This window comes from Polypterus senegalus, chromosome 9 (genome assembly GCF_016835505.1).
Source record: "Polypterus senegalus isolate Bchr_013 chromosome 9, ASM1683550v1, whole genome shotgun sequence".
Lineage (NCBI taxonomy): Eukaryota > Metazoa > Chordata > Cladistia > Polypteriformes > Polypteridae > Polypterus > Polypterus senegalus.
Window position 1 is genome coordinate 98450009 of NC_053162.1, and position 22779 is coordinate 98472787.

Sequence of the window (22779 nt, forward strand, 5' to 3'; positions counted from 1 at the left end):
TAGATAGATAGATAGATAGATAGATAGATAGATAGATAGATAGATAGATAGATAGATAGATAGATAGATAGATAGATAGATAGATAGATAGATAGATAGATAGATAGATAGATAGATAGATAGATAGATAGATAGATAGATAGATAGATCTATCTATATCTATATATATGTGTGTGTGTGATATATAGTGTATTGTGGCTATTTGCTGACCACCAGTTTACAATACAACTATCTTGAATGCAAGGCCTTGTCCACACAGGTGTTCAAGTCTTGGTTAAATAAATGTGCTCTGAGTAACCTAGGTGTTTAAGTTGTGTTTGGTAGTGGTGCTTAATTAATTTTAATATGACATTACATTTGTGTCCATTTGCCACTGTTAAATGCAAACCTGTAGCCCAGATTGTAGTTTTGTGTGTTTACCTATGGAGGGCAGTTATCAGACAGTCCACAGTGTTTTTAACCTGTTGCATTTGAGGTTCTTCCTTCATTGGATTTGCGAAATATGGATCAGTTGGCTTTATTAGTCCTGAACCTTGACCTCCTTGTGTTAAAAATCCTCCTGATACAGCGATATGGACAGAGAAAATATCGCCGCTGCTACTGGGCTCATCCTATGACTGCACAACTTGTGAAGAAAGGAAGCTTTTGTGTAATCTATGAAGGAATATGATGAATTTCATATAAGCTCTTCAAATACTGTTGGATGTCAGTTTCGAGTTTTAATTGCCTACTGCAGCTGGCACAACACCATATTACACGCCAGTCAACCCATATGCGAGTTAGTGTAAGCCTTGAAGAGCAGCTATTTGTCACCTTGAGGTAAGCAATACATAAACAGTACTCGGGTATGCACTTGCCCACCACCATGAATAATCCATAGTAGCTTAAGTTACATTGTTAGCACAAGCCTACAAACTGTTTTGAATTCTTCATTATTACTATTATTTTGTTGATAATATGTGTAAATATGTGTGCGTGCATGTGTGTGTGTGTGTGTGTGTATATATATATATATATATTTTTTTTTTTTTTCCCCTATTTCTACTTTTTTTTATTTTAAAGTTTTTGGCAACTGGGGAATGCTTTTCTTCCTTACATTTCAAGTAGCTACTGGGAAAGTCCACCATTCAGAAAATTGTGAGTGAAACATGCCGTGTGCTATAGGAATATCTCTAGCCTTTTGTCATGCCAGAGCCAACAGTACAGCTATGGACTGACATTTCTGAAGGGTTCTGCCAGAGATCCCAGTTCCTACTGTCTACAAGCCCTGGATATCCAATCCTCTAGAATGTTAAATGAGTGACATGTAAACAAATATAAAGACGTTTTCTTCATGCTCATCAGGATTTTCGCAGAAATTGATGCCAAGAAAAAGCTGCATGTGCCATGTTTCAGATGCCATCTGAATGCACATCCAAACAAACACAAATGATGAAAGCCTGTGTGGACATTCTGATTTGCAACAATGAGCAGAAAAATAGTTGGCATTCTATGCGCACTCACTGGACGCTACAGTCAACAGAAAAACACACAGTTCAGACATCCTTGTGGACAGAGCCTTATTATTAAAATGGCTTTATTTTGCCTTTGCATTGAGTAGATGCCTCAATGTTCTGCACAAAACAAGTAATTGGGTTTGATTATCTACTTTAGTATTTCTCAAAATATTAAACAATATTCAGGATTATGTATTGCAGTCATTTTAGTAACTGAAAAAGTGCCCAAACTAACATCAGTGTTAGAAATATAAATCAATAAATGTCAAACATGCAACGATACATGATCCATTTTGCACTATTTTGCATAAGCTGAGCGTGGGTTTCAAAATACAAATTTGAGAAGGGATTCCCATCCTGAATAGGAAATTCTCTCTGCTAGCTATCCTTAGAAGGGCAAAGAACTATTCATAAAAAATGAAATGCATGGAATACCTCATGGAACACATTAAATGGCACATGTAAATTTTTTCCTGGTATGAAAATTATGGAAAGAGGGATTCCACCTCTCAGAGGGAGTCTAGCCACAGGATCTCTCTGTATGGTAAATAATTGTTTGAATATTCCTCATGCACAGATGCAAATCTTGCAGGTAGTAGGTACTAGGTGAGCCCATGATAGAAAGAAAAATAAACAAAAAAGGGAACCCCACTCCTACTAATCTGATGGAAGTTACGCAACAGCAATGGAAGAAAGCTTCAGCATTTAACCACAAAATTTAACCAGGTAGGGTGAACACTGACCTTCAGTGTTTCCCTTTATAGGGATGTCACTTGTATAATCTGAAAACTGCCAGGAAACTTGTATCTGATGAAAACATCCTACAACGTTTTCCTATTAATCCTAACATCTTATTAATGTGCAGAAAATAAACACATTTCATATGCTCCATGTGTTTTTTTTTCCTTTTTTTTGATAATTATAAAAATGGGTTTTTAAATAAAAAAATATCACTTTTAAATTTTAGGTCTCTTAGTAAAGCAGGATGTTTACTGTTTGAACAAAGCTTTATGCTGAGAGTTGTTCTTCATTATAACCATATACAGTAGTTTATAAAGTATATTCTACACAATTATTCCACTTTTTTCATTCATTCTAGAAATTGTCTGGTCCACTCAGAATGAAACCTGACACAAAGGATTATTCTCATAGAATACCAACACCAAGAAAAAATTATTGAGTGGATATAAAAAGTCTACACACCCTGCCTAAATTACAGATTTTGTGTAATAAAAAAATAAAACCAAGATAAACACTATCAGAACTTATTCCACCTTTACTGCAAAATTTCAATCTGCATAAAGAAGATGGAAAAAAAAAAATCAGAAACTGTTTAGTGAAATGGCAAGGCAGAGGAACAGTCATCTCCTGCAATAGTAACAACACCCCCTCTTCAGGACTCCTGTGCGGACGTTAGTGATGCCACCCTCGCACAATATACAACCGTCATCTCACGTTTTGGTCGGGTGTCCAGGCCTCCCAACAGACTCAATTTGTGATTCCAACCCCCTTGTTCTTGCAGTCGTTTTTTCCTACTTGTAAGTTATTGTTGCTATTAAATTGATGGTTAAAAAAAAAAAAGTATATATATAAAAAATATATATAGACATAGACGTACTGTGTTTATATTTAAGAAACTATGCTACTTCCTACAGGTCTATTATGGAAAAAAACAATAGTTTTACTTGGTGTCAATGGTAATTCTAGTTTTACATTTGATGGCTAATTTCATTCAGAAAGGAAAGTTGTTAAGAGATGTTAGTTAGCGGGCTGGCGCAGCACATGATGATGTCATCAGTGTGCGTCAGCACCGGCTTGCTTGGTGTGTGTATTCTTACAGCAGTTTACAACACGAACAGCTTTGAACTGATTGCTCGACTACTGTCATTATTAACTTGAGAAACACTCTCTCTCAATGCTGAGCTGATGAATGCAATTGGCACGTGTCTGTTGCTGTGTCTCTGTATGTTGGCAATATAATGTTTGCATGCGCATTTATTATACACCTGACTTTCCACAGTATGACTTATATCTTTAATGAATGTGTGCGACATATTTAGTTTTGCTGATAGGACATAAAACCGCAGTGAAAAGGCTGATGAGTTATGAAACATAACCAGTAGTTAATGTGCATGTTGCCAATTGAATAGTGAATAAGCTACACTTTTGGGTTGATATATTTGTAAATTTGACTCAGAAGGAATCCGTGCCTCACCAGCCATGAACGTCACTGCTTCAGTACTGGCAATAGAAATCGTCAACATACAATCTGCTGGCGCCAGTGGCAGAGGACCTTGTCCGTACACCTGCATTACAGCTGCTTGTCAAGTGAATATTTTTACTGTGTGTCTATCTGCGCAATGGACGTCGTTGCAACATGAACAAATCTCTCGAAATGCGTTCTTGTTTAAAGCTTAACAGCAATGTGCTTGCACAGACTGTTTTCTTGGGTTGAAACATTTAATCTTGCTGACTATACTCATTAGACCCCTTGATCTGTTTGATCATTGATAGTCGAGCTGTGTTTAACGGCATTATGAACTGTGAGTGTATTTTGTTGACTGAAACATAACTGGCATTGAAATATTGTAGGCTAGTATTTGTGCTCGTGCAACAGAAAAAAAAAAAAAAAATGTACTAATATTATGTAAAAAAGCCAGAACTAAATAAAATAAAAACTAAAATTTTAAACACATAACTAAATAAAAATAAAAATTGTTGACAAAATAAAAATTAAATTCATTTTGTAAAATAAAATAAAAACTAAAACTACAATTAATATCAGAACTGAAATATCACTGGGACACAGCCATATTCTTGATAAAAGGGTGTTCACACTGATGCAACAAGGTTTTTTTTATTTTTTTTTGTCTTTTTCACTAAATTAGTTTCTGATGTTTTCACCTTCTTTGTGTAAATTGCAATTTTGCAATAAAGGTGGAATAATGACTGACAGGATTTATCTTGGTTTAATTTTTTTTATTACACAAACTCTTTGATTTTTGAAGAGGTGTGTAGACTTTTTATATCCACTGTAGCTCTTAGCTGCTAGTTATAACTTTAACACTAGATTTTGCTAGCTTGTACTAAGGCATTTAACAGCCATCAGAAATGTGTGTGTGTGTGTGTGATATATAGTGTATTGTGGCTATTTGCTGTTTAAATATAAATATATAATATGGTTAAAATATATATATTATCATGTCAGTACAACATAGGAAAATTTCTCAGATACCAATATTAAATGCAACTAAAACATTTTAATATTTGTTATAAAAGTAAATGAGACAAACAAATGGTTTAATATTGCATGGGGTAGTGGTAAGCACACATAACCCCACTGAATAACAGGTTTTGAAAACATCTCAGATGAAGGACCATCAATCAAAACACCAGAGAGCACAGACTGGCCTTCAGTCATTATTTTGAATGATTTGACAGAAGCAGCATCATAAATAGACATGGGAAGAGTTCCACAGTGTAAGAACCACTAAGCTTAAATAAATGTCTGCCAAAAGCTGTTAAATAGAGTTTTGGAACAGCTTTTAAGCAACATGGACATTTTTTTCTGGAGTGTTAGGACAAACAGCTTTATAAGCTAGTAACAGGGTATCTGACAGGATGCCAGCGTAAACAATCCAACTAAAACATTGTCACAGTGTTATGCTTAGGTCAGCAGAATTCTACGCCTATTGAATACTTTGTCCAGGAGGAAAATTCAAAAGTGAATTACAGCAGTGCACCTGATAAAAGCATGGCGAAGTATTTTAATATCTTATCTAGAGAAGCAGTGTCAGAATGTGATTTATTTTTTAAAATGATAAAGCAGTCTGTGAGACAAAAGGGAGTATCTGGCTGTACAGCATTACAGACTTTATTTATATGTGCAGAGTGCTCATGTCTGGAATCAAGTCACCTAACTGTGCAAATAGTGACTTAAAAATGCCTTAAATAGATCACAAAGTTACAGCAATACAGTAATCCCTCGCTATATCGCGCTTCGACTTTCGCGGCTTCACTCCATCGCGGATTTTAAATGTAAGCATATCTAAATATACATCACCCGATTTTCCGCTGGTACGCGGATTTCTGCGGACAATGGGTCTTTCAATTTATGTTACATGCTTCCTCAGTTTGTTTGCCCAGTTGATTTCATAGAAGGGACGCTATTGGCGGATGGCTGAGAAGCTACCCAATCAGAGCACGTATTACATATTAAATAAAACTCCTCAATGATATACGATATGCTTCCAGCGCGCTGCTTCGCACACTTAAAAGCCCGTATTGATTTTTCATTGTTTGCTTTTCTCTGTCTCTCACTCTCTGAGAAATACAGGCAGATAATTATCCATCATGCAATACCATCAGGGAGGCGTTTGATTGGCCCCATTATCTGCTCCTGACGGAGGGGGTGTGAGCAGAGGGGCTGTTTGCTTAGAAGATACGGACGCGCCTGTAAAAAAATGCTGAAAGGCTACCTTCACATTGATCCCTTCATTGCGCCGCTTTATCGCGGTGCTTGCATACTTAAAAGCGCAACAGCCCTATTGATTTTTGATTGTTTACTTTACTCTCTCTCTGACATTCTCCGCTCCTTACGCGCACCTTGAAGAGGACGATCTGTTTGCATTCTTTTAATTGTGAGAAAGAACTGTCATCTCTGTCTTGTCATAGAGCACAGTTTAAACTTTTGACTAAAGGGTGTTATTTCAAGTCTAGAGTGCTCTAATAATGTTAAAAAAAACGTATTTAGAAGGTCGTAAACAGATTTTCAATGCTCTAACTGCGAAAATATTAGATTTATAAATAAAGAATCCTACTTCTTGGAAATTCATTTATCTGTCTGGAGCAGATCAACCGCTATAAACGAGGGTTTACTGTATAATCTGTATTCTGTATCTGTATAATCTATATCTATATATCTGTATATAAGAGCTTAAAATATATAAAATATATAAAAATATATAAAAATAACCATACAAACAAATGGTTTCTACTTCGCGGATTTTCACCTATCGCGGGGGGTTCTGGAACGCAACCCGCGATCGAGGAGGGATTACTGTATATATTTTTGAAAGTTCATTACAAGGTTGACAGAAACCACAGTGTATCACTGAAGCACTGCAAGTAAATTAGGAGCAAAACTAGAAAGCAACCAACTCAATCAATCACTTTTCATTTTATACGGCATCCTACATACAGTACACCATCAAAAGGTACTTTTGAAAGCAAATAAAGTAATTTGAAAATTCTAACAGTAAAAACAAAAGCTTTAAATACATTACAAAAAACAAGTTATAAGAAACTGAAACATAAGGAAGAAAAGTGAATAAAAATTAGAATTGATGAATAGGCAGTATAAGCGGATACATGACCAGTCTAGCAGAAGACTAAAATAACAGAACACAGTTTCAGGTAGAAAAGATCAAATTGGAAGCGACAACTTGTGTGTTTTAAATAAAATCTGCATGAGTCCACTGACAGAATTTCATAAACAGATGGAATGATAAAATTCCAAAGAGTAGGACACATAAATGCACCAAAATTTAAAAGAGTATAAGCCACAACCCTAAATGAATTGTTATCAAGAACTGCAAAATGCAACCTAGTGAGTTGATGTAGGTGAAAAAGAATAATGTTTCCATTAGAAGAGGAGAGCAGTCAGACTCTGGTAATGTCTTGTAAGTGGAAGAAACTGATTTTGACTGCTGCATAGATAGATTTCCCAAACTCAGGGTGCTATTGAGGATAACCTTGGGAATGGTGACAAAAGGGTGATAGAGCAAGTTAATTAGAACCTAGATTGAACAAGAAGGGTCAAACATCTTCTGTTAGATGGAAATCATATGAGATGCATTGCTCACTTCTTGTATGATGATACAGGAATTCAGTGCACCTTCATGTATATTTGTTTTTAGATAGAGAAGAAAGACAGATATTTGTACAGTGGACCATGAGGTGATGTTGTCAAATCAATTTACCAAGTGGCAACATTAAAGCATTGAACCTTAACGAGTGGCTGCAGAAAGCGTGTTTTATGACTAAAACAAGCTCTCTGTTCTTCAGTTTGTTTGGAAATCAAACAGAAAAGTCTGCATAAGTCTAGAGAGGTTTAATCACTATACAAACACCACCTGTTTTTTAAGACATAGGCCAATTACTAGACATCAATAAACCCAATGTGCAGGTCTTCGAGATGTCAGAGAAAACAACAATGCTTGGGCAAAATGCACACACAGTGACATTTAAACTTCATATCAACATTTTCTGTACCTCAGTCAAAATTAATAGGACATGTTTTTACGATTACTGTGAAATTCCCATTTACTACTGTAATGCTATAGATTAACTCAGCTCCTGGGCATACACAGTTAGTTTGGTTCAAATCTGGTTAGTTTATTGTCACAGCTGGTCCACAGTGCCACATCCCTTGCACTTCATACCATCCTGGCATGCCTGGTACTTAAAAACTGTCAAGGTCCCATTTGTAGACTAGAGGTCAGCATTTAACACCATTATTCTATCAAGACTGAATACCAAGCTCATAAACTTGGATGTTAGCTCCATTCTCTGCAACTGGTTTTTGGACTTCATAACTGATTGCTCTTAACATGCGCAAACTGATTGGCAATGTCATGTTCTCCATATTGATCATCAACAAAGGTAACCTAGAGGATAGTCTATAGTAACCTATAGTGTACCACTTGTTGAATTATAACTGTGTGACCAGTCGTAGCTTCAACTCCATCATTAGACTTGGTGATGACACCACAATCATACACCTGATCATCAACAAAGTTAAGACAGATTACAGAAGAGACTGGCATCCTCAGACAGAGTAGTGCCAGGGCAATACTCTCTTAATGCCAGCAAAACCAAGATGTTGCAGTTCAGGAAGCAGAAGGCTAACCTCATTCCCACCTGTAGCAGCAGGTTTATTAAGAGAGTGGGTCATCAGCTTAAAATATCTTACAGTCACCAACACTGATAACCCAAAATGGACACAACATACCTTGGCTTTTGTCAAAAAGGCTAACCAGCATTGTTACTATGGAAATCCCAGGTATCTGCATTCTTACTCACCTACTGCATAGTGGAGTACATCCTCATTGGCTTCTAAATGTAGTGGTACTGTGCCTCATCAGCTTTGGACCAAAAAGCACTACAGTGGGAAGTCAATCTGGCTCAGTATGAGACTGCCCCATAGTTTCACTATTTTCAGGACATATTTAACATCTGCTATCTTACAATCACTTTCTCCCTCCTCTATTCTAGCAAACCATATGGGACTATTAGATCAACCACCTCCTGATTTTCTGGTACCCATAAGAAAGTAATATCCTAAATAACAATCAGCATAGGATTATGAGAGTAAGACTGTGTCAAACCAACCATTTACATTTATTTTGAACAGGTAACTACAATAGTTGACAAAAGCAAAGCTTGCAACATAATTCACTCCAAAGATTAATTCTGAAACTAAACACTTTAGGCATCAGAAGTAATCTCCAAACCCGAATCTCAAGATATTTAACCAGCAGGACAAAAAGTGTATTGATAAAAGAAGAATGCTCCATGTGGAATAAGGTCTTCAGAAGAGTCCCTCAGGAGTCTGTTTTGGGACTGTTAATTTTTCTGAATCATGTTAAACATGTGAAATTCACAGATGATACTAAAACAGGAGGAATGGCAAACACTGAGGAAACAACAAAAACAACTCAAGAATACTTAGACAAGCTTTAGAACTGAGCAAACTCTTTGAAAAAACAGTTTAAATATAAAAAAGTGCAAAGTGCTGTACATGGGAAAAATGAATGTCAATTGTAAATAGAAGATGGGAGACACTAAAGGAAGCAACCTCTAAAAAGGATTTAGAGGTTTATGTTGATACATCATTTTAATCATCTAAATAATACACAGAATCTATTTAAAAGGCAAATAAAATGCTACGTTATGTTGTAAAAACAGGTGAATAAATCAAGGGGCATTATGCTTAGGGTATATCTTACATCACGCGTAAGATATAGTCAAAGCTAAGTCAGTCTCTGGAGGTTAGTTATTGACTTGTATTTTTCATATTTGTAAATGAACATGGATGTGTGTACTGTATGTGTGTAACCTAGTTTTTCACAAGCTAAAAGACAAAACATTTTATACTTTGTTGGAAGCCTGTTTATATAAACAAAAAATCAAGCACAGTAAGCACTCTTTTTGGCAAGTTCAGGGATGAATGGTTTGACAACAATCTGACTATAAATGTCCTTTAATGCATGTGAATCAGTAAAAAAAAAATAATAAAAAACAAAATTTTTGTAGCTATGCATGCAATGGATGTCATTACTCAACATTGCTTATTGCTCAGCACTATACATATATTATTAAATACAACCTTAACCATACTTTAGGATTAATTTAAGAAACTGGATAAACACTATACACCCACCTACTCAAATGTTCAAGATACTTCTTATAAATAAACTCTTTGCTCTTATATGGCCACTATAACTTTTAATTTACTAGGGGGCTTCGCTCGCCAACGCCCATTTTTGTTTTTAAAGATACAAACTTTTAAGGTTTTATTTTCTTTGAATTGTTCCTATTTCATTAGTTTCACTTTTATTTCAGAACTCTGTAAAAACAATATTTGCAATCTTTCAAGTCCCAATGTGCTGAATCTTTTTACTGAGGTCAGTGAGACGTGTTTAATGACTTTGTACCATAATCTAGGATAGGTTTCTCTGTTTTGAATTTCAGCACAGACAAAACGATCTACATCATCAGCATTTAATATTTTTTTTGCAAAGTAACCAATAAATGCATGTGAGGTAAACTCCGTTTTTGAAATTCTCTTGTCTTAAACTTCAAAGCCTTACAATATTTACATACTTCTGACATATCACATATGTCCATATATTCGATCTCTATTCGACTTTTCGTTATTTCTCCAAGTAATAATTTCTCTTTCTTTGTGCTAATGCGATATTTACTTTCTTTGGTTTGACACTGTCGTTTTTTACTGCTTTCATATTCTGCATTCTGCTCTGCATGTGTTTCTATGAGTCTTTTGAATTCCAGTTTTCATTATCTCTAACCTGCTCTGCATGAGTTTGGCCCTGTTTTTTAACCTTTTTATGACGTTTTACTTTGTTTTCTACTCTGTCTTTAATTTCTGACCTCGCTTTAGCCTGCTTTTGTTTCAATGACTCCTGGTCTGTGGTGATTACTTTCCCTTCTGAAATGCGTTGGCGAATCCTTCCATTACATATTGAATGCATCTTGCACTGTGCAAATGCTGTGGATTATCTCTTGGAGTTTTCTCTATAAGTTGTCAACTTGTCCTGACTGTCCACCTCATACTTGAACTGGATATGTATTGTACGGTGTACCAGATGTGCTAAAGAATAAGGAGTTTCTGCATTTTGATTTGTATTTCTTGTTCATCTGACTTATGATATTGGAAACTTGTTATAATGTAGGTTTCTGTGCTCTACTAATTTTATCGAACTAGTTGCTTTTTGCTATACATTTTTTTTTTTTTTTAGTTTCCTTCTTTGCTTAAGTTGTTAACCTGTTACTTGCCCCTAAAATGTCTTTTTTGTATAACTATGAAAACTCTGCTGGTTTACCACTTAGCTTTGTACAATTTCAAGTTATTCAGAGGGCTTAAACTGCTTAAATATCAGTAAAACCTGGTATTTAAACCTTTTGATTGTAAATGTGCACATACAGGGTGGGCCATTTATATGGATACACCTTAATAAAATGGGAATGGTTGGTGATATTAACTTCCTGTTTGTGGCACATTAGTATATGTGAGGGGGGAAACTTTTCAAGATGGGTGGTGACCATGGTGGCCATTTTGAAGTCGGCCATTTTGGATCCAACTTTTGTTTTTTCAATAGGAAGAGGATCATGTGACACATCAAACTCATTGGGAATTTCACAAGAAAAACAACGGTGTGCTTGGTTTTAACGTAACTTTATTCTTTCATGAGTTATTTACAAGTTTCTCTTTGTTTACAGCCATTGACAAGTCGCAGAGGTTAACACATGAGGAGCGGATAAAAATTGTGTTGATGTCTGGTGAACGCAGTAACTGGGTCACTGCAGAAGATTTCAATGCAAGACAACCTACGAGACCACCCATCTCCCATGCTACAGTTAGCAAACTGCTTGCTAAGTTTCGTGAAACTGGTTCAGTGTTGGATTTGCCAAAATGTGGACGCATGAAAACTGTCACTAATGAAGAAACATCAGTGGCTGTCCTAGCTTCATTCAGCAAGAGCCCACAGCGTAGCACTCGCCGCATGTCACTGGAGAGTGGCATTACTCGAACATCCCTTTGGCGGATATTAGCTACTCACAAATGGCAACCTTACAAACTCCAGCTACTGCAGCGTCTCAACGAGGATGACCCAGATTGGCGCACTGAATTTGCAGAATGGGCAAAACAAAAATTGGAACAGGACCCTCAGTTTATGCAGAAGATTTTGTTCAGTGATGAGGCAAACTTTTATGTGAATGGTGAAGTTAACAAACAAAACCACCGCTATTGGTCTGACACTAACCCACATTGGATAGAACCCTCCAAGACTGTTGGAACAAAAAATTGATGGTATGGTGTGGTATATGGGGTACAAAGATAGTGGGGCCATTCTTCATCAATGGAAACCTCAAGGCCACTGGATATGCGAAATTGCTACATGATGATGTGTTTCCCTCTTTATGCACTGAAGCTGGCACATTCCCTGAGTTTTTCCAGCAAGATGGTGCACCACCACATTATGGGTGTCAGGTCCGAGCATTCCTAGATGAACAGTTTCCTGGAAAGTGGATTGGTCGTCGTGGGCCAGTTGAATGATCGCCAAGGTCTCCCGATCTGACCCCCTTAGACTTTTATCTTTGGGGTCATCTGAAGGCAATTGTCTATGCTGTGAAGATACGAGATGTGCAGCACCTGAAACTACGGATACTGGAAGCCTGTGCTAGCATTTCTCCTGCGGTGTTGCTATCAGTGTGTGAAGAGTGGGAGAAGAGGGTTGCATTGACAATCCTACACAATGGGCAGCACATTGAACACATTTTATAAGTGGTCAGAAACTTGTAAATAACTCATGAAAGAATAAAGTTACGTTAAAACCAATAAGTTTGATGTGTCACATGACCCTCTTCCTATTGAAAAAACAAAAGTTGGATGCAAAATGGCCGACTTCAAAATGGCCACCATGGTCACCACCAATCTTGAGAAGTTTCCCCCCTCACATATACTAATGTGCCACAAACAGGAAGTTAATATCACCAACCATTCCCATTTTATTAAGGTGTATCCATATAAATGGCCCACCCTGTATATCTCTATCCTTTAATCCATTTTGTAAACCTGCTTATCCAGAGCAGCGTCTCAGGGAAGCTGGAGCCTGTCCCAGCAAGAACTGGGTGCAAGGCAGTAAAACAATTCCTGGACAGGGTGCTGGCTGATCTCTGGGCTAAAACACATACTGGAGCCAATTTAGCTTCACAAATACTACTAACCTGCATGTCTTTTGTGGGACAAAACTGAAGCGTGTTAAAGAAACCAACGCAGACACAGGGAAAATATGCCAACTCCATGCAGGGAGCACCCAGGAATGAATACTTGCAACAAAGTATATAAGCATTTAAAAGCAGCCTTCCAAAATTACAAGCACATTTTATTTGGAGTGCCATTTTTGCATAATGTAGCTATCTTTACCAGAAACACTTGTGCTTTCTCTTCCCCTCTCTTGCACACACGCATTCTATTGTTCTTACCTAAAACCAGTCTTCCTAAGCATAGGTGACCATTTCTTTTGGAATGCCCCTTTATCATAGTGTGGCTTCCATCATTACATTATTAATGTTTGGTCCCTCTCTAGTAAATGTCACTACATCGCAAACTGCTTTGAATATAAAAGTCTCAAAACAGCTTTAGCTTAGTAGCAACTCATTTGTGCAGTATATTGCAATTCCCTCTTTTAACTTCCCTGATCACTCCAGAATGCCTCTCCAAATCAAGAATTCAGCATTTTAAAAGCACCTTTTCTGAGCAGACTGATACCATTTATGTAGGTTGCCCATTGTAATCCTGAGCAGACTGATGCCATTTATGTAGGTTGCCCATTGTAATCCTGAGCAGACTGATACCATTTATTTAGGTTGCCCATTGTAAACAAAAACATATGCAGTACACTGTTTCATCAGCACAATCTACAAATGCTATACGTGCAGGGATGCCAGGGTTGTGTCCATGACATATCTCAGGAACTTGCTGTATATCTGTAAAATTGCTTTGGTTTGTTTCAGCTTGGATGTTGGCCTTCGCAGACACAGTACTTAGTGAGCACTTTGAACACATTTTCCCAGCTGCTTCATCTCTTTGCCCACTCATATAGGCAGTCCTATACGGCACACTTGGATAGCTCTCATTGTAAACCTGTCACTTGTTTAGAGCATAATTACAGTTGTTTTAATTGTTTAATTTTACTTTGACAAGTTTAGTATCTCATATGCCATACCAATTTGATAATTAATACATTAGCATTGCTTTCTTATTGCATTCTTTTCAACTTACCTTTTAGGAAGGCATTCAAATTTAGGTGGCACTTGCTCAAGTAGTATTTCATTGAAAGGTCAGGCTTCAAGGACATTGTTTAAGTTTAAACTATGCCATTACATTTTTAAAAAATCATTTGTGTTGATTCTAGATTCATTGTGTGATTTAGTTTATATTTATTTCATGATTTATGTATTTATTTTATAATTGTATATTTTAAGGTTAGATACAATAAATTCCATACAATTATGTGATTTTTTTTTTTTTTATAAATTTCAAGCCCTAATACACACATACAATATTTTTTAGAATTGAAAACATAAAACTTCTCTAAACAAACAAAACCAAAAAAAAAAAAAGTACTCATCAGTTTCTTACCTTCGAGATGGGTTATGCTGTTGTCGTTCCTTTTTTCTTCCTTCCCTGATCTCTGGCGGTTTCCCTGCATCAGGTATTACTTTTCCACCTTTCCCTGGTGGCACCACAGGTGGAGGAGTTAATGGCTTCTTTACAGGCTTTTCCCTGGAAGAAAAAATAACCATCAGGTTTTTCCCTGTTCAGTAAGATTACTACCGTAGATTGACAAAACAAATATCAAGTGTTTATAAAGGTTATGCATGCTAGAACTAGAACTTTGTCTATAAAAAGGACAAGGTAATATACAACTGCAGATTTAGTTGGGAGCAGTCTGACAGCAGACACTTTGAATGTAATTATTTCTGTAACCAACCATGACAAGTTAGACTGATAAATGTGCAAAAGACAGCTTTCTGGAATTTTGTTTGACATGTGTTGGTTGATGGTGCAAGTAATTTCATGGATTCATCATTACTTAAATGGGTGGCTTTTATGTATTGTTAAAAAATACTTTTATGTGAAATGGAAAATTTGGTAAGAACTTAGATACATTTTGCAAGGTGTAAATAACATGATATATTGACCTGATAGTCTGAGTTTAGATTAACACCCCTGTTGGGGGGAGGGGCTAATGTTCATTTTGCCATCATGTGAAATGAGATGAAACAATTTAATAGCATATGCAATATACCAGTGTTTCTTAAACTATGGGCCGCTAGCCAGATTGGGTCATGGACATGTTTGTAATTAGCTGAGCTTATACAAGTACACATTCAGTGGCAAGTGATATACTGCCCTCAATTTAACATTCTATTTAAAGTAGTAGTAGTGGATCTGAGATGTAACCTTATAATCAAGCCTGTTCACGCATAACTGACAGCTTTCAGTTCTATGGTATGAAAATATAATAAATGTTTGTCATGATATTACCACCTCTTGTGAAACAGTCAAACAGAAAACTTACACTGCAAAGAGACATATAAGAAAGGGGTAGAGGCGTGAATGACACAAACGAGCTTGTAAGGTATTGGGGATAGTTTGAAATGTCATAATGGAAATAGTGGGTGCAGCAAAAGATGCAACAATTTTTTGGGGTGTTGTGGGCGAGTCACTAAGGTGGGGTGTACACTATACATACTGCTGCATGCTAAATAACTAGTATTTATAACTTAGAAGTAAAGATTGAACCAGGCCTGTCTTGACACAGCAGAGCACATTTGCTGATGCTGAAAGAAACTTGTTAATGCAGAGGTAGACTTGTCTTTCTCCATCTACATACAAGTCAGCAACCCTTTACTCTGAGTTGATCAGTATACAAGGGGATGAAGAATCAAATGACACATAATATGCCTTTACTGGAGCAAAACCAGTAAGGTTGCTAATTATATTATAGTTATTAAAATCCACATATTCCTCTAATGTGAAAGTCTCAGAAAATCCAGTCAGGGAAATGGATAATACTGTTGTTAAAAAAGCAGCATCAATAGCTTTCAATTTGTAAAATGTTGCAATATGGTGATTGTTAGAGGCAGGATGTGTAATTAATACACTTTGCCAATACCTCACTGTGATCAGAAACACCAATTTCCGTCACCTGGGTATGGATGACATAAGTATCAATGGATAAGACAAGATTTAAAGTGTGCCCAAGCGTATGAGTAGGGCCAGTCACGGGCTGGGATAAAGGAAGGGATTCAAGAAACTCCACAAATTCAACAGCAAGCCAACGGTTTGGGGCAAAACATATAAATATAGCATTGAAATCTATTTTTTGAAATCTAGTTTTAGTAGGGTGACCAAAGACCATCCTGGAAATTAGACCACTCCTGGAAACAGCTCACAAGAAAGTGGTGTAAAATATCATATCAAAATAATTTAAAGTAAAAATTCTTGACCAAGTGCTGGTGCAGTATATAAAGAAGGCTTACTTTTGATGTATTCTGTATTAGTTTAGTGGGTTGGAGAATGGATAGATGGATGTATTAGTTAAAAAACAACAGCAATCAAAGTCAATGTGTATTGCAGATGTTGAAAAATGCAGTAATAGCACCACTTTTACTTCACACTGTGAAAGCTCCACACTCTGGTATCTTCTGATTCCCATTTAAACTGAAGGCAGTGAGAAGTCCAAAAAACAATAAACAACTCTTGGCAGCTTGACTCTCCAAGCAGTTTTCCTTGTCTAAGCAGGAAAAATGCAATAAAATACCCAACAGTTCATATAATCTAGAAAGATGGTCAATATAAAACGAAAAGATAAAAAGTTTTTTTTTTAATTTTACAACGATCAAAACAGGAACCTAACATAGTGTGTTTGTGCATATATGAAATGAAGCATATTTTGCAAGGCCAGCACAACTGCCAGAAATATAACTGCTTAACTGTAGCAGGCTATGCTGTCTTCACAAACGGGCTGAAGTCACAGTGTTATGGATTGCTACTAGACTTCATTTAAAATTGTGCATGACTGCTGTTTACCGATAGCACTTTGGATGGTGAACAAAATCACCAATCAGGCACATATTAGCACAAAAATCTGAATCAAGATTACCGTAAATGTTTAGAATAGTGTTTTGGCTGCTAAGTAAGAATAAATCACAACACATGTAGTCAAAATAATCCATTTATTTTTCACTTAAGTTGACTACAACATCTTAAGGTAAAGAAAAGTCCTGAAATGCTTGTATTGATTTCAACCACACCATTTTCATCACTATAGTATACCCTGGAACACAATGAAAATTAATTATTTCTCCCGCTATTTATACCAATTGACATTAATTAATCAAAGCAATGGTGCTTTCATTACTTATTCATTATTGCATGACTGATGTAAACAATTAAGAGGAAAATGGGCCTAACTACAAGCAGCACTTTAAAACTACAGGATTTTACTAAAAGAGGCTTCTCACTTTCCATTGCAAGATTTACTTTGTCAGAGCTTACTTACATAGTGTAAATATGTGTCTAACAAAAGATGAGAAAACATTATGAGGATAGCCTTGCCATTAATAATGACTCATTAGCAGATATTAAATGAATTTTTGCAGCAACTATCTAAATATTCTGATGTATCATTTTCAAGTAACTGAGACAAGATAATAGATTTTCAATGTCAAACTTTTTATTAATAGCTGTATTGTTGGTCTGAGCAGGGCAGGTAGCAACTACATAAAAAAAGAACATTTTCTGAATAAAGTTACCTAGTTCACTACTTTAAGTTAGGTAATTTTAATGAGTCTTGAATAGAGGATTTTTTCAATAGTTGGAAATACTCATTCATTTTCTTTTATATTGCTTACAACATTAAAGAAAGATTCCAGTAAAAACTGGTTGCAAAAGAAGAAAAAAAATTACTTTACCATGGTACACTTTAGTACACGCTAATACTTTAAGGCACCAAAAAACAACTGCAATACATTGTGGGAATACATGAAATATACTCACCTCCTTGAAATCTATTAAAAGGATTAAACACTTCATCTTGCCTTTCAGCACTTGAACGTATCACTAAAGATTTATAACACATAATTTAATTTTCACATTTTTTATTTTTGCTGCAATATCAGCAACAAATAATTATTTTAGTGTCAGTGATATGAGCATAAATTGCTTTTTGTTAGTATAATTTTATAACATTTTTTTACACCGAGTACCTAGAAAAAGTATCCACCACTGGGAAAATTTTTGCATTTAATTGATATACAGCATTGAATCAAAGTGGTTTTAATTAGTGGCTTTTTCAATACTGATCAACAAAAAAGATTCCTTTAAGTCAAAGAGAACTCTGAAATGTGGTATAAATTAATTACAAATATAGAACACAAAATAACTGAAATATTCAAGTTACAGAATATCACTTGGAGATCAGTTAAATAAGCCACTAAGAAATGTAAAGAGTATGGCACAGCTGTAAATCTGCCTGGAAGAAGTTGTCCATAAAAACTGAGTGATCATGAAAGAAGAAAGATTAGTAAAGGGAACTACTAAGAGACCTATGGTAACACTGAAGGAGTCTCAAGCCACAGTGGCTGAGATTTGGGGGGCTGTGCATAAAACAACTGCTGCCCAGGTGCTTCATTAATCACAGTATTTATTTATATATAAAAAAAAAGCACAACACCATAGCTGTAGTTTGCCAGAAGGTAAATGGGGGACTGAAGGCAACAGGAAGAAGATTCTATGGTCCAAGCAGAAATAAATTGATCTTTTAGGCCATCAGACTAAATTCTATGTTTTAACACTTTTAATTATCAAAGTCACACAACATCCATCATGAAGGATGATGGTGGTAGCATTGTGCTGTGTGGCTGCCTCTCTGTAGCAGGCCCTGGAAGCCTTGTATGGGTAGAGAATAAAATTTATGCAGCAAAATACTGGGAAATCCTGAAGGAAAAACTGATGCATTGTGCAAGAAACATTTACTTTGGGAGGAAATCTGGTTTCCAGAAAGACAATAACTACACACAATCAAAAAGGCAAAGGTACAAAGGAATGCCTTAAAAACAACAATGTTAATATCTAGATTTCAATCCAATTGAGAATTTGTGGCTGGACTTGAAAAATATAGATAGATTAGATAGATAAATTAGACAGACAGACGGATGGACATAAACTTGATTGATCCCATGGGAAATTCAAGTACCAGTAGCCAGTACTTTATCCTTTCAGTCCCATATCAATAACATCTCCCAGTCTGCATATTTCCACTTGCGTAACATTAATCATATTTGCCCCCCCCTCACTCCCCACACCACTGCTATCCTTGTTCATAGCCTTGTCACTTCTCGTCTGGATTATTGCAATTCCCTTTTATTTGGTCTTTCTCGCAAATCTCTTTATTCGCTTCAACTGGTCCAGAATTCATTTGCCCGCATCATTACTAGAACCCCCTCTTATTCATCATATCACTCTCGTTTTGCAGCAGCTTCATTGGCTTCCAGTTAAGTTCCGCATTCAATTCAAAATTCTTCTGTTAACTTTTAGGGCTATCCACAACCTTGCCCCTCCATATCTGTCTGATCTCTTCCATGTTGCCATTCCCTCCCGTACTCTTAGATCCTCTTCCTCCACTTGACTGTCCCCTTCGTCCTTCTTACCACTATGGGGAGCAGAACTTTTAGTTGCTCTGCTCCCAAGCTCTGGAACTCACCACCATCTGAGCTTAGAAATATTGAATCATTTTCACTTTTCAAATCTAAACTTAAAACTCATTTGTTTAAGACTGCTTTTTCTCTTTGATTACAATTGCTCTGTCTGATTTTAACTTTTGTATTTTACTTTTGTTTATAATCAGCGAGCTAGCAGTTGAGGAGCTGGTAACTGTGGAAATGTAGGAGTGACTCACCCACCCCTCCCCAACTGCACTCCTTGGGTATTGTTAGTGTGTCACCAGCACTGACTGAAATCATTTACTATACTACTTCACTCACTTAGAATTTTTGTGTTTATACATTTCAAAGCACTGAGATGAACTGCCAGTGAGAAAAGCAAACCCGCGAGCACTTTCCAGTTTCAGCTAAATGGAGAGCTCCATCTGTTAGCTACACAGAGCCTGTCATCGATCACTGTAAGCAGTCCGCTTCACTACTGACATCAGCCGATCTCTTTCTGTGTGAACCCCACTTTCTGTATGTAGTGTCACCGTTTCACTCCACTCCTCCCATCCACACTGCAAATTATACCCATATTCACATGACAAAGTATCTTAGTTCAAACATGTGCACTGTGTTGAACTGTGAATGATAAACTTCAAAACTTTCTTCTATGGCTCACAGGGTGCACTTTGCAAATTAATAAAACAGAATACAAACTGATACCAAACATTAAATACCAAATAGTAGATAAATATTTGAAAGTCAAAATTTTGAATTAGATTAAGAAATAAACAGGAAAACAGAAGTCATGAATAAATAATTTTTGTATGCTTTGTCAGGGATGCCAGGGGCAACGACCCGGCCGGGACGCCTTGAGGGACCAAGGATCAATGCCCACCCTGGATCAGGTGGGGGCTGCCTTCCTGGTTGCTTTGGGGGCCGCCAGGGGGCGCCCCATTGCCTTGGAGACCCTGGACCTCAGCACTTCCGCCACACCAGGAAGTGCTGGGGGGAAGAAGAAAAGGGACACCCGGAAAGCTTCCGGGAGAACAACCGGCATTTCCGCCACACTGGGGCGTGTCCAGGGAGGAATGCCGGGACACACCTGGAGCTCATTCGGGATAATATAAAAGGGTCCTACTAGGACATAATACAAACCCCCTCATTGTTGAAATGGTCATGAACAAACAAGTTCACATAGAAAAGGGGAAACATATTGTGCAGCCCTGCTGATTGCTTAGACAGCCCACTAAGAACCAATGACTGCAACTTGGGTCATGACGTAATGGTAAGGGAATGACATACCAAGATTACAGTCTCCAATGAATTAGAAAGTTGTAGAGCTTTACCAGTGACGAGCCATATGTTAAACATGGCAATGTTAGATAAGGAAAGTTCACTGAACACTGATCTGTGGCCAAAGTTTATTTCAATATAGAGCAGATGAGGTGACATACTTCAGAATTTTAACTGTGCTGATGAGTTCCCAAGCACAGCATGTCACAATCCCATTAAAGATTTTGCAATGCTTCATCATTCTAAATATATTAAGATTACTGCAGTCCATCCATTTGTTATCAATGAAGCATTTAACATAGAAAGATCGTCATAATAGTGTGACAGAAACACACTCTGGGATACCACACCTCCCACGTTGAAATATCAGTATTGATAACCTGATTAAATCTAAACGTGTATTTGCATAACTGGTAACACTGACGCCATGCTACACATCTGTTTAATCTGTTACAAACAAGAATATCTATGCAAATTAAGAGCGAAATTGCCAAAATTCCTCCATTCTTTGGCATATAGATAACATTTTTTCCCAATCAAAAATTGACTAAATCTGAAGTGTGGGGTGGCAATTTGAGCTTGACAAATTCTCCATTGTTGTTATTTTCAAACAATTTAGCTGTATCTTCCAAAGAAAGTTGTGGTATGTAATAATTTAAGCACCCTTTCATTGAATTTAGGTAGATGCTGGCTACCAGTCACTAACAACAGAACATCTGTGATTGATGGTCAATTATGGCCTATAAAATCCAATCCAAGTCGTTGACAAATGATGATTTTCTAGTATTTATTTTCAGTTTAGGAGGGGAAAGCTGACTAATGGATAAAATGACTAATGAAATCCACAGATTCAAATACCAGCAGTGAGGGGTACTTGGCACACACACATGAATCAATGCTCATCTCTAAATAAATGTTATAACTCAGTGTATTTAAATAATATTTAATAAATATTCCAATAACTAAACGCTTGCATCATTGCATCCGAGAAGTGAAAAACCTGACATTCAGATGATGTTAAGATGAGATAAGATTGCACTGACTGGTGTGGCTGGCTTGTCTCGCTAATCTATGTTTTAACTTCATTTTTATGTATTAGTTTATCTCAGTGGTCACTGTCCTATGATTGTGATTCTTTACTTAACATATTTTCTTGCTTGCTTTCCTCTCAATTTTCATCTCCTGATGGGATATTATGTGAACCTCCTCCTTTGTTTTATTCATCACCTCATTTCTTCACCTGGATGCCAGTGTCCACCTGTATCAGTGAGCTGGATGCCTGCCGCCGCCATGGAAGAAGAGCCAGTATTGCTGTTAAACAATGCCGACTCAAGTCCCAGAGCTTGGATTCCCGATGCCTGCAAGTCGTCTATGACCCATCTTCTCTTGCACAGGACTCCATCCCTGGTCCATGGGCACTGGATACCGGATTTAATTTCTCCATCTCAAGGCAGCATCACTCTTCCTCAGTGTGCTCTCAGGGAGTAAACGCTGCTAATCTTCGCACACTCACCCGTGCTCGTCCCACAGCAAGCTCTTCTACTTCTATCAAGGCTGCTCTTTTGAAAGTGAGATTAGTATCTAATAAAACTTTTATTCTGCAAGACTTTATTATCTCAAATAAACTGGATTTCTTTTTCATCACTGAGACCTGGATTGTAAATGGTGACTCTTCATGTTTTACTGACTTGGTACTGTTAGGTTATTTATTTTTAAATTCTCCTCGGCTGACTCATCATGGTGGGGGCATTGCCACTGTTTTTAAAAATATGTTCTTGTGTCAGAGCATTAAAAGAGGTCCGTTTAGTAGCTTCGAACTGAAACTTTTTGAAGTGTGCAGCTCCCCTTCTTTGTTGTTTGCTGTGGTTTATAGACCTCCTGTAATTAATGAAATCTTCATTTCTGAATTCTCTGATCTCCTGGCTGATTTTACCCACTCCCATGACAAAGTATTTATTGTTGG

General features: G+C 36.8%; 1 protein-coding gene across 2 annotated transcripts in view; it reads right to left on the reverse strand.

The window, feature by feature from the left end:
* zc3h18 (zinc finger CCCH-type containing 18) overlaps window positions 1–22779 on the reverse strand; it is a 160302-nt gene that overhangs the window by 16668 nt on the left and 120855 nt on the right. For both annotated transcript variants that reach the window (XM_039763519.1, XM_039763518.1), the window contains exon 13: window positions 14446–14589. In XM_039763519.1, the coding sequence (XP_039619453.1) occupies window positions 14446–14589 (144 nt within the window). The remainder of the gene's footprint in view (window positions 1–14445; window positions 14590–22779) is intronic.